Below are 12,909 nucleotides of genomic sequence, written 5' to 3' on the forward strand. Positions count from 1 at the left end.
ATATAATTTATTTGTATTTCTCTGGGGATCATTTAGGAACAACAGTTCAAAGCTTGAAATGAGTTTTCTTCGTTTGTTATCTCTCACAGTTGACAGATCTCTCTTGCTAAGCTGCAATTTGGCAGTGCTTGGTTCTTCATCCCAGCTATTTAAAAGTACAGTTAAGGAAAACTGTAATTCTGAGGCAACGCATGTTTCGAAACCTTATTTGGCCTCTCATTATCTCATTCAATGGGGCGGGAAGCACTCAGGCTGGGGTCACATGCTTGGCCTAGGGAGAGGGTGATTATTCTGTCCTCGGACTGACCAGGCCCTGGAGTGGGACAGGGAAGGCTGAAAATAGTCCGTTCTTGTCTGCATCGGTAAGGCAGGAGGGTCTCTGTAACACAGGGTCACTGACAAGTGAGATGGAGACACAAGGTCCCCGGAGGTCGGCCTCCGCAGGGACAGTGCATGTGTTTGGAGGACAGTTGAGGAAGCCCTCAACAACGCTTCACAGAGCTTTCGATTGATTACAGTTGTTTACAATTGTTACAGGAGAAAACTGAAGTGTCATCTTCGGTTCAAAGTTTGAGTTTTCAACTCATTTCTGAGTTAGCATTCCTGGATCTTAGTTCTCACCCAAATCAAGTGTCGCTTCCCCCCTGCATATTATTATGTGTGTTAAGTTGGTCAACTGTCTTGTAAAAGTCAGATGCCTATGGGCTTGTTCTCACTCATTTGACCTATGTGATTAAACAAGTGTTATGTACCAGGAACTGTGCCAGGCATAGGGATAAAATATGAGTAAGACAAATAAGAAATAAGTTTTTCCTCTGATGAATCTTTGTTCAAAGCTAATAGCCGGGGCTGGGTGCGGTGGCTCACTCCTGTAATCTCAGCACTTTGGGAGGCCAAGATGGGCGGATCACATGAGGCCAGGAGTTTGAGACCAGCCTGGTCAACATGGTGAAAACCTGTCTCTACTAAAAATACAAAAATTAGCTGGGTGTGGTGGCACACACCTGTAGCCCCAGATACTCGGGAGGCTGCGGCAGGAGACTCATTTGAACCCAGGAGGCAGAGATTGCAGTAAACTGAGATTGCACCACTGCAGTCTAGCCTAGATGAAAGAGCAAGATTCTGCTTTAAAAAAAAAAAATGTAATAGGAGGGCACAGTGGTTCACACCTATAATCCCGGCCCTTTGGGAGGCTGAGGCAGGAGGATCACTTGAGGCCAGGAGTTGGAAGACAGCCTGGGCACTATAGCAGGACACCATCTCTATTTAAACAAAAAAAAGGGAACACTGGTGTCAGAGGTCAGAACAGATGTGGCTTTGGGGTAGCGTTGACAACTGGAAGGAACCACGAGGGGCTCTGCGGGGGTGGTCGTGTTTTGCTTCATGATCCTGATGCTGGTTCCGTGGCTATGTTCACTGTGTGAAAATCCACTGAGCTGATCACTTACGATGTTGCCCAGGCTGGGTACCATTTTAATGGAAGTCTCCTGGTGCTCTTGTCCAAGATTTCCTTAAAGGTATATATCTAGGGGTGCAGTTGCTGGGTTTTAGAGTATGCACTTGTTCAAATATAAACAGTAATGCAGACTGTTTTCCAAAGTAGTTGAACTAGTTCAGACCCTATCTTAGTCTGTTTTGTGTTGCTTTAAAGGAATACCCAAGGCTGGGTAGTTTATAAAGACAAGAGGTTTATTGGGCTCATGGTTCTATAGGCTGTACAAGAGGTGGCTGAGGTGAGAGGACCGCTTGAGCACAGGTGTTCAAGTTTGCAGTGAGCTGTGGTTGTGCCACTGCACTCCAGCCTGGGTGACAGAGCGAGACACAATCTCTTTTTTTAATTTTTTTCATTTTTTTGAGATGGAGTCCTGCTCTGTCGCCCAGGCTGGAGTGCAGTGGCGTGATTTCGGCTCACTGCAAGCTCCACCTCCCAGGTTCACGCCATTCTCCTGCCCCAGCCTCCAGAGTAGCTGGGATTACAGGCACCCGCCACCATGCCTGGCTAATTTTTTTGTATTTTTTTAGTAGAGACGGGGTTTCACCGTGTTAGCCAGGATGGTCTTCATCTCCTGACCTTGTGATCCACCCGCCTTGGCCTCCCAAAGTGCTGGGATTACAGGTGTGAGCCACCGCGCCCGGCCCAACACCATCTCTTAAAACGAAAAAAAATCATCACATGATTTGAACTGGCAACTTTCTGACCTCAAAACTGTTTAAAAACCCTAAAAAAAAATTCTGAAGCAGGGAAAATGAAAAAACTAAAACATAAACATGCTATGGATAGATCAAAGCTGTTACTATCTTTGGACTAATGGAAAGTGCAAGGTGAAATGAGCATTTCCTATTTAGAGAGTGTCGAGGGGTCAAGGAGGACCCTGCCTTCATTTTGTATGCACTCTTACATGTTTTTCCCTGACTTTAAAAAGCACAAAAACAAAGTATTTGATTTCTTAAACCTCCTGAGGTTCTGCTTTCTAAAGGGCTTTTTGGAGGCAAAGCAATGCCAGGATTTCTGGGAAAAATAGAATATCAGAAAAAAAGATACTTTAACTTAGTTCCAATGTGTTTCAGTCTTAAAAGGCTGTACTACTTCAACACTGCAGTACTGGGGATTCCAGTTAATAAAGCTTTTTTTTTTTTTTTTTTTGAGATGGAGTCTCGCTGTTGCCCAGGCTGGAGTGCAGTGCCGCGATCTTGGCTCACTGCAAGCTCCGCCTCCCGGGTTCATGCCTTTCTCCTGCCTCAGCCTCCCGAGTAGCTGGGACTACAGGCACCCATCATCATGCCCAGCTAATTTTTTTGTATTTTTAGTAGAGACGGTGTTTTGCCATTTTAACCAGGATGGTCTCGATCTCCTGACCTCATGATCTGCCCACCTCGGCCTCCCAAAGTGCTGGGGTTACAGGCATGAGCCACCGTGCCTGGCCAAAGCTGTTTTTAAAATAAATGTCTGTGGGCCAGGAGTGGTGGCATGCACCTATAGTCCTAGTTACTTGGGAGGCTGAGGCGGGGTGGATCATTTGAGCTTAGGAATTCAGGCTGTAAGGAGCTCTGATCACGCCACTGCACTCCAGCCTGGGTGACACAGTGAGACCCTGTCTCAAGAAATATTTGTGGATAGTAGTTTTCTGATGTAAATTTTATCAAAGTATAACATTCTTACCAAAAATCAAAGTGCCTGAGTAGCTGGGACTACAGGCACATGCCACCACACCTGGCTGTATTGTTTTAGTATTTTTTTTTTTTTTTTTTTTTTTTGAGATGGAGTCTCGCTCTGACACCTAGGCTGGAGTGTAGTGGCTCACTGCAACCTCCACCTCCCGGGTTCAAGTGATTTTCCCTCCTCAGCCTCCCAAGTAGCTGGGATTACAGGCACCCACCACCACGCCTGGATATTTTTTGTATTTTTAGTAAAGATGGCGTTTTACCATCTTGGCCAGGCTGATCTTGAACTCCTGACCTCATGGTGCGTGCCACCATGCCTGGCTATGTTTTACTCTTTTTAAATAAAAATTGTTCAGGCTGGGTGCGGTGGCTCACGCCTATAATCCCAGCACTTTGGGATGCCAAGGCAGGCGGATCATGAGGTCAGGAGATCGAGTCCAGGGCATTTAAATACACTATAGCACCATGCGTCTGTATTCTTCTTACTTAGCTCCTGAGGATGAGTTGAGAAGTATGTCTCTGATGATTAACTTTTAAGTAATGAAGTCTACAAAGATAAAGCCAAGGAAAGCACATGCAAATATCCAGCTTCATCCACAACCAACTAAACCACCAAGTGTGAAGTGTTTATTCAACTTAAAAAACATATATAAACTTCAAAAGTTACCAAAATCCATAAGGCAAAAAGAGAAGAACCTGTCCTGGATAGAGTGATGACTGACAGTCCAGCTCTGTCTACTTTCCTGACTTTACTTGTGCATTGATACTTACTGATGTAGCCTTTATCAAGATTTGTTAAACAAACATCGTGTGGCTTTCAGTTCATTTTGGGTCCTTTAGAATCACCGAATAATTTATTATCCAAAACTAGGCACTTTTGAAGATAAAAAGAGACACTAAAGATAATTAACAGTGTTACTGACCTACAACACAAGCAAACTGAGACCGGGCAAATCAGGACATCTGGACACCCTACTTTTCTTTGGGAGAAAACAAACTAGAGTTTTTGGGATTTTTCCCCACCAGCCTTTACTGTGTCTTTTTTTACTTTTATTTATTTATTTATTTTTTTGAGGCAGCCACTTACTGCGTTCAAGCAATTCTTGTGCCTCAGCCTCCTGAGTAGCTGGGATTACAGGTGCACCCCACCACACCTGGCTAATTTTTGTATTTTAGTAGTGACAGGGTTTCACCACGTTGGTAAGGCTGGTCTTGAATGCCTGACCTCAAATGATTCCAAAGTGCTGGGATTACAGGTGTGAGCCACTGTGCCTGGCCCACTGCATCTTTTCACAGTGGCATATCCTGCACCCTTTCCTCAAGTCCGTTGCTCCTCAATCTTACCTGGTTACCTGCCCTCCCTCCCTCCTGGCTACTGCAGGGCCGTGTATCTCAATCTAGCTAATCTACCAGCCAGCCCTGCCTTTCCTTATTTATTACAGACATCCAGTGTACAAGGTCACATTAACTATTCCCTCTTCTCTTGCAAATCACATTCATTTTGGATATCATGGCTGATTTAAAGCAAAACCAAACCAAACAAGAAAGAGAACACTCGGCTCAAGCCCACACTACCCCACAGTCTTTCCTAATTAATGTTCAGCTTTTCTGATTGCCTCAAGGTCGATTTCTTCTTCATCACCCGGGTACACAGCTTTTTACTATGCTGTCTTCTATTTGTTGAGCGTAATATACAGTGTTCCTAAGTCACTGCTTATTTTCATATGTCTGTGCCTTACTCGTCCATTAAGATGAGACAGGACTAGAACTGCTTTTCTGTGGCGCCCAGATTGCCTGGTACACCGTTCAATATGCAACATGTCCTCAACATTCTTTTTTTGTTTTTAAGACTGAGTCTCACTCTGTTACCTAGGCTGGAGTGCAGTGGCACTATCTCGGGTCGCTGCAACCTCCGCCTCCCGGGTTCAAGTGATTCTGCCACCTCAGCCTCCTGAGTAGCTGCGATTACAGGTGCACATCACTACGCCCAGATAATTTCTGTATTTTTAGTAGAGGGGTTTTCACCATGTTGGCCAGTCTGGTCTCAAACTCCTGACCTCAGGTAATCCACCCGCCTCAGCCTCCCAAAGTGCTGGGATTACAGGCGTGAGCCACTGCACCCAGCCCTCAATATTCTCAATGAATAAAGAAATCTTTTGACAGTCACAAAATCCCAAGAACTTTTCTTCACGTCACCCACCCCCAGGTGGCATTTACTTATTATTCCCTGACAGTTGAAATATAATTAATTGTCATTATTCATGGATTTCCTATTTGTGAATTCACTTACTGAAATCTGTAGCCTCAAGAGTGACATTTATGGCACTTTCATGGTCATTTGTGGATATGCACACAGCGGTGAAAAATGTGTGCTGCCTGATGTGTGTGTTCCCAGCAATGTACAAGAAAGCCACACCCTGCCTTCCTGTTTCAGCTCACACTTGTAGATAAGTATCCTTTCACGGTAAATTCAGTACTCTATTTTTTGCATTTTGTGCTTTTTGTTGGTGATTTTTTTATAGCAGTCAGTCAGGCATGAGCAGGGCAGGAGAGAGCTCCCCTGCGGCATCCCCCCCAACACACACCGGGAATGTCCGGCGACCATCAGGTGATGGTCCTGCGGTTGTTAACTGTCTCGCTAACATAACAATTGGTCTCAGCCAGAGCCAGGGAAGGGCAGGCTCCCAATAGATAGAAAACACCTGAAGGTGGTGATAAGCAGCTTCCGGATAAGATCTCAGGAGTTGGGTGAGTGGGCTCAAGCATGACCACAAGACAAGATGGCAGAGTTTAACTGCTAGATGACCTTCTGTAGTAGCGACGGTTCCCTAGAGGGACAGAACTATATATAGATATATATGTATATATTTGATTAAGTATTAACTTACATGATCACAGCGTCCTGCAATAGGCTGTCTGCAAGCTGAGGAGCAAGGAGAGCCAGTCTGAGTCTCAAACCTGAAGAACTTGGAATCTGATGTACGAGGGCAGGAAGCAGCCAGCACGGGAGAAAGATGTAGGCTGGGAGGCTAGGCCCGTCTCTCCTTTTCACGTTTTTCTGCCTGCTTTAATAGCCAGCAGCTGATTAGATTGTGCCCACCAGATTAAGTATCCTCCCACACGTCCCCATTCCAAGTTGCAGGGTCCCATTCTTTTCCAATCAATGCCCTCACTTTAACAGTAGACACCTGGCAAGGCTGTGCATGCACCTTTCATTGCAGGTCAGCCACTTGCATGATAAGAGCTTGCATCTGTTTTTCCAGAATTTCAGCTCTTTCTCTACAGGAGATAAAACTCTCACTCAGGGCAATCTTAGCATTTTTGAGGCTCGGTATTGATCGCGGGTGTGTCTGTGAGGGTGTTGCCAAAAGAGATTAAAATTTGAGTCAGTGGGCTGGGGAAGGCAGAGCCTCTCCTTCTGCCTTATGCCCCTTAGCTGAATTCTTCTGAGGAGGCAAGAATTGAGGTTGCTGCAGACCCCCTACAGATACAGATTCATTGCCGGTAACAATTCCACTGTTTAAAATGGCTCCAGGCATAGTGCTGAAGGACTGTGTAATGTTCTTGCACAAGAAGGCTATGATGTGCCTTATGGAGAAAATGTGTGTGTGTGTGTGTGTGTGTGTGTGTGTGTGTTAAGCATCATTTCCACACAAGTTACAGTTGCATTGACCACGAGTTCAGTGTTAATCAAATAGATATATTAAATTAGGTATCTTTAAATAAAAACACACATAAAACAAAGTTCTGTATTGCTTGACTGATAAAAGCACTTTTTGGCCAGAGGCTTGTAAGAACCTAATGCTGTATTTCTCCTAGAAGCAATTGTTCGATATTTGCTAATTCAGTGTTCACAGCAACTTTATAAAATGTAAATACTGCAAATAAAGAGAACTGACTGTACTTAAATAAACATTGTTTAGAATTGCCCAGTCTGAAGTGCTAGAAAGAGTTAACTTGTTCATGACTAGTCCACCCTATTTTGAGTATAGACCATGATTGTGCTAAAATTTAATAATTTACTTCAGAATCACCAAATACATTTTGCCTATTTAGATTCCAGAACAATCAACTCACATTCCACAAATAAATGATGAACTGCAACATAGTTTGATGTGGGTCATGTAAATGAAGACATTATTGCCTACGCTATTATAGCTCTCTTGGAAAGAGACACGCAAAAAAATTCTAAGAGCCTATTTTTGTCAGTTATTTCTTATGATGAAAAAAATGTGTTCAAAACCATACCACAAGTGTGTCAGTGATGACATCTCAAATGCAGTGTATGGCATACTGTTAACTGTAGAAAGTATTCTTAGATCTAAGAAACATCTGAAAAAAATTTATTGTTGTAATAGTATGATCAATAGGAGTTTATATGTGGCCCAGTGTTTTATTCATTTATTTATTTATTTACTTTCCTATTTTTGTCAGTTATTTCTTATGATGAAAAAAATGTGTTCAAAACCATACCACAAGTGTGTCAGCGATGACATCTCAAATGCAGTGTATGGCATACTGTTAACTGTAGAAAGTATTCTTAGATCTAAGAAACATCTGAAAAAAATTAAGGGATATGGGAGTAACTGATTTCATCTTTTTGAGGAAGATCGTCACTGTTGAATTGCCCGATCTGAATTTATTTATGCAGCATTATTAATCTCTCAAAGAGCTCATTGACTTGTTCTAAAATAAATTCCTTTGCTGTATAGAGGATAAATTTTCTAAACAATAAGCTGAACTACCTGCTTTCTCTGGGGAGCAGCAGAAAGAAAACTGGGCTAGAAGTCTGTATTCTTGTTTTTCTAGACAAAGTCTTCTTCTGTCACCCAGGCTGGAATGCAATGGCACCATCTCGGCTCACTGCAACCTCCACCTCCCAGGTTCAAGCAATTCTCCAGAGTAGCTGGGACTACAGGCGCCTGCCACCATACCCAGTTAATTTTTTGCATTTTGATTAGAGACGGGTTTTGCTATGTTGGCCAGGCTGGTCTTGAACTCCTGCTCCGAGGTGATCTGCTCACCTTGACCTCTCAAAGTGCTGGGACCACAGGTGTGAGCCCCCCAGAGCGCAGTATTCTATTCTGGACAATCGCACTGAGGGCCATTCTGATTGAGTTATACACACGCACTCTTTACACTTCAAGTTTGGAAGGAACTGCAGTAGATGGTCAGCTTCCATGTTGACTGGAAAACAAAAGGAATGATACAGCCCCTGAACCTTACTCCAAATTTGTTATTGTTACTGATGTGGGTATGTCAATAACAATGGTGAATATTCACCCTCCTTTCACTGAGTGCCAGGCACGATGCTAACACTTTACATCTGGCAATCTAATGAGTCCTCCCCACAGCCAGATGACTGATTCCAATTTTCAGAGGAGAACATGGAGCATAGAGGGGTGTATTGCTTGTCCAAGATCATTCAGCTAAGTGGGTGAGGGCGTCATATTTTGAACAGTACACTAATGCTACTGCATGAATTCTGAAAACCCTTTTTTTCATGTGATTTCAATTTTTCAGTTTTGAAACTCTCAGGTGATAGTGTACAATGTATTAAGGCACACGCCCCTAATCAACGTAGAAACATTTCCTCCTGGCATCTCTCATGAAAGATGATTAAAATAACGGCCCTAGTCCTTAAGAGTGTCATCTAATCAGTCAGTTGATAAGGTCTGTCTTAGGTTCAAAGGATAAGGAGATTTTTGACTCCTTAGCTTTGTATAGCAAAGGAGATATTTACAAATAAGTAAGTTAAGAAAAACTGAAGAGGGCAAGTGTTCTTTGTTTTGATTTGATTTGTTTGATCAAAGCCTTTGACAAGACAAGAAAGCAGCTGTTATTTATAAATTTTGAAGTCTGGAGTCTCACTGAATTTGTTCTGGGCTTGGTGCAGTGGCTGGTGCTTGTAATCCCAGCACTTGGGAGGTCGAAGCAGGTGGATTGCTTGATCTCAGGAGTTCCAGACCAGCCTGGGCAACATGGGGAAACCCTGTCTCTACTGAAAATACAAAAACTAGCTCGGTATGGTGCACCTGTAGTCCCAGCTACTCAGGAGGCTGATGTGGGAGGATCACCTGAGCCCAAGAGGTCAAGGCTGCAGTGAGCCCTGATTGTCCCACTGCACTCCAGCCTGGGTGACAGACCCAGACACTATCTCAAAAAGAAAAGAAAATTGTTCGAAGGTCCCTCTCCAACACAATGCCTATTTCAAATGGAGCTAAACAAAATTGTATCGCCCACCCCCTGGCATTCCAGAACACAGAACAGGCTAGATGCTGCAGGCAGTTCATTTTTTCTCGGGGATATTTCTCTTTCCCTATTAAACTGCATTGTTTTTAAAAGAATGAAGGATGTCTTTTATTCCAGATATCTAGTCTTCAAGAACTTTCTTTTTCCATCATTAAGCAGAACTAGGAAGCAATAAAGATACCTAAAAGTACACTAGAAATCCAGGGAACAGTTTTTTTTAACTCCAGAAAGTAAAGATCCAAGGCGGGAGGGTCGCCTGAGCCCACAAGTTCAAGACCAGCCTGATAACATAGTGAGACACCCATCTCTACAAAAAAATTGATAAAAATTAGCCAGATGAGGTGGCATGCGCCTGTAATCCCAGCTATTCAGGAGGCTGAGGTAGGAGGATTGCTTGAGCCTGAGAGGTGGAGGCTGCAGTGAGCCATGGTAGCACCACTGCATTTCAGCCTGGGTGACACAGCAAGACCCTATATCCAAAAAAAAAAAGAAAAGAAAAGAAAAAACAGATGAGGGATCAGAAGGGCGGAAAGCCCAGGCTAATCTCATAATTCTTGACCACATCCTAGATGCAAATCAGTTCATCTTGATCAAATGTCCCTGCGCAGATGGCTGGGGTGGGGCTAGGGGAAATGTATTTGCCTCAGTGATAGTCACCCTCCTTTTCCAGCAGGCAATGGAGGGGTGGAGGGGGCACCTGGGTGTGCTGGAGGCCTGAGAGGCTCACTGCTTCCAAGACAACCGTCCCTAAGCACGCACAGAGCCTGATGAACAGCTTATGTCATGATCCACAAGTGAATGAGAGAATAGATTGTATGAATGACCCATTCATAATGAAGTAGTTCTTCCTTGAATTTTTGCTTTAGGTAAGTTGGTCACACAATCAAGGGTGTGCGTCCCAAGTTACTATGGGACACTTGTTTTCAAAGCAGAAGAAATTCCTTCAGATTGTTATAGAAAACATAGTTTTCAAGTGCTCATTTAAGGTAGTTGGCAGCTTGTAAACAATTCATACCTGCAGCTTTCTGGCAGCATATCCACATCATTGTTCACGGCAGGGATCAGAAGTCCTGCCCAATTAGTCTGTTTCTTAATGTGCTGAAGCTCTCTTTCCTCCAGAAGCTTCCCTCTGGCTTGTTTCTTGTGCAAGGCATGCTGGTTCCTGAGTTTGTTGCATCCCTTCCTCCAGCTGGAAAAGAGAAAAGAAAGAGGGTCTCTTGGGATCTTGGCCTCAACTCAAGAAATAACCTTGCGGCTGGGCACAGTGGCTAACACCTGTAATCCCAAGACTTTAGGAGACGAAGGCAGGAGGACTGCTTGAAACCAGGAGTTCAAGATCAACCTGGGCAACCAAGTAAGACCGCCCCCCCCCCCCCGCATCTCTACAAAAAATAAAAAATTAGCTGGACATGGTGGTGTGTGTCTGTACTCCTAGCTGCTTAGAAGACTGAAGTAGGAGGATCACTTGAGCCCAGGAGTTGCAGGCTATAGTGAGCTATGATGGCGTACAAAAAATCAGCCTGGTATGGTGGTGTGCGCCTGTAGTCCCAGCTATTCAGAAGACTGAGGCAGGCCGGGCGCAGTGGCTCAAGCCTGTAATCCCAGCACTTTGGGAGGCCGAGGCGGGCGGATCACGAGGTCAGGAGATCGAGACCATCCTGGCTAACACGGTGAAACCCCGTCTCTACTAAAAATACAAAAAACTAGCCGGGCGAGGTGGCGGGCGCCTGTAGTCCCAGCTACTCCGGAGGCTGAGGCAGGAGAATGGCGTAAACCCGGGAGGCGGAGCTTGCAGTGAGCCGAGATCCGGCCACTGCACTCCAGCCTGGGCGACAGAGCGAGACTCCGTCTCAAAAAAAAAAAAAAAAAAAAAGACTGAGGCAGGAGGATTGCTTGAGCCCAGGGATATCAAGGCTGCAGTAAGCCATGATTGTACCACTGTACTCCAGCCTGAATGAGAGAGCAAGACTCCATCTCAAGAGAAAAAAAAAAGTAAAAGAAGGGAATAATAGGCCAGGCAGTGGCTCATGCCTGAAATCCCAGCACTTTAAAAAGCCAAGGCAGGATGATGGCTTGAGATTAAGCATTCAAGACCAGCCTGGGCAACATGGTGAGATCCCATTTCTACCAAAAATTCAAAAAATTAGCTGAGTGTGATGGCACACACCTGTGGTCTCAGCTACATGGGAGGCTACGGTGGGAGGATTGCTTGAGCCTGGGAGCTCGAGGCTGCAGTGAGCCATGATCACGCCACTGGACTCCAGCATGGGTGACAGAGTGAGACCCTTTCCCCCAAATAAATAAATAAATAAAAATACAAAAGAGGGAAGTAACCTTCTGAAAGTCAAGAATTTTCTGTCTTCCCAGGGCAGGCCCACAAAAACATCCATGGGCTTGTGTCTAGAGAAAGATGTGCAATAAACATTAGCTCACTTAGTTGACTGTCCATCAGGAACTCTAACACCCTTCATTGCATGGCAATGCCTGGAAGCCCTCCAAACACAGGCCCCGTGTCAGTTTGGGCTCACTCATGAATCCTCAGTATTTTTGCACAATGCCTAGCCTGTAACAGATGCTCAGAATGAAATTTATTTACCGATAAATGCTATTGATAGCTGATTAAATACAGTATTGTGGTCATCTCAATGAAAAGTTGGTCCTTATACTCTTGGACAACTTCCTAGTATAACTTTGATTTGACGGAAAAAACAGATTGACGTGATCAGTTCAACACACTTTCAAGTTAGAGATTTACCTGTATCAGAGACACGTTGGAGTTGTTCTCTGCTAGTTGCAGACACACACAACTTGTGTGTTTCCTCCATTTTTTCCCCTCTTCCCCTTCTTCATTTCTATACTCTGTTTCTATTCTACGGGTCTTTCCGGCCGAGATGGCGTTAGGACAGGCAGGATAGGGAAGTCACACAGAAAGACACAGATTGGGTTACGAAAGACAGCTTTTTATCCCTTTCTGTGATTTCCCCCCCACGGTGGCTCTTTTGAAGGCTGGGATGACTTCAGTCCACTATTTGCATGATCTTCCGTTTAGAGTCCAGGGACAGATGATGTCCTTACATGGTATAATCTTCTGCTTGGCCCTTGTAGTTTCTACTTAGGGACTTCTCTTTCTTTCATCTGCAAATCGAAAGCTCCAACAACACCATCAAAGAATATTAGAAACAAAATAGACCAATGGCTTCATTTAGTAGAGGAGGAACACAGGAAACCTTTTTATTTTTTATTTTTTGAGACGGATTTTCATTCTTTTTGCCCAGGCTGGAGTGCAGTGGTGAGATCTCAGCTCACTGCAACCTCCATCTCCCTGGTTCAAGCGATTCTCCTGCCTCAGTCTCCCAAGTAGCTGGGATTACAGGCATGTGCCACCATGCCCGGCTAATTTTTTTTTCTTTTTTGTATTTTTAGCAGAGACAGGGTTTCACCATGTTGGTTAGGCTGGTCTTGAACTCTTGACCTCAGGTGATCCACCCGGCTTGG

General features: G+C 44.3%; 1 protein-coding gene across 1 annotated transcript in view; it reads left to right on the forward strand.

Moving 5' to 3' along the window:
- The first annotated feature begins 3,627 nt into the window (after window positions 1–3,627).
- Window positions 3,628–12,909, forward strand: part of EMILIN2 (elastin microfibril interfacer 2) — a 74,097-nt gene continuing 64,815 nt past the window's right edge. Inside the window, exon 1 of the mRNA XM_011957819.1 lies at window positions 3,628–3,673. Coding sequence (XP_011813209.1) covers window positions 3,628–3,673 — 46 coding nt within the window. The remainder of the gene's footprint in view (window positions 3,674–12,909) is intronic.

Source organism: Colobus angolensis, unplaced genomic scaffold, assembly GCF_000951035.1.
Source record: "Colobus angolensis palliatus isolate OR3802 unplaced genomic scaffold, Cang.pa_1.0 Scaffold45, whole genome shotgun sequence".
Classification (NCBI taxonomy): Eukaryota; Metazoa; Chordata; class Mammalia; order Primates; family Cercopithecidae; genus Colobus; species Colobus angolensis.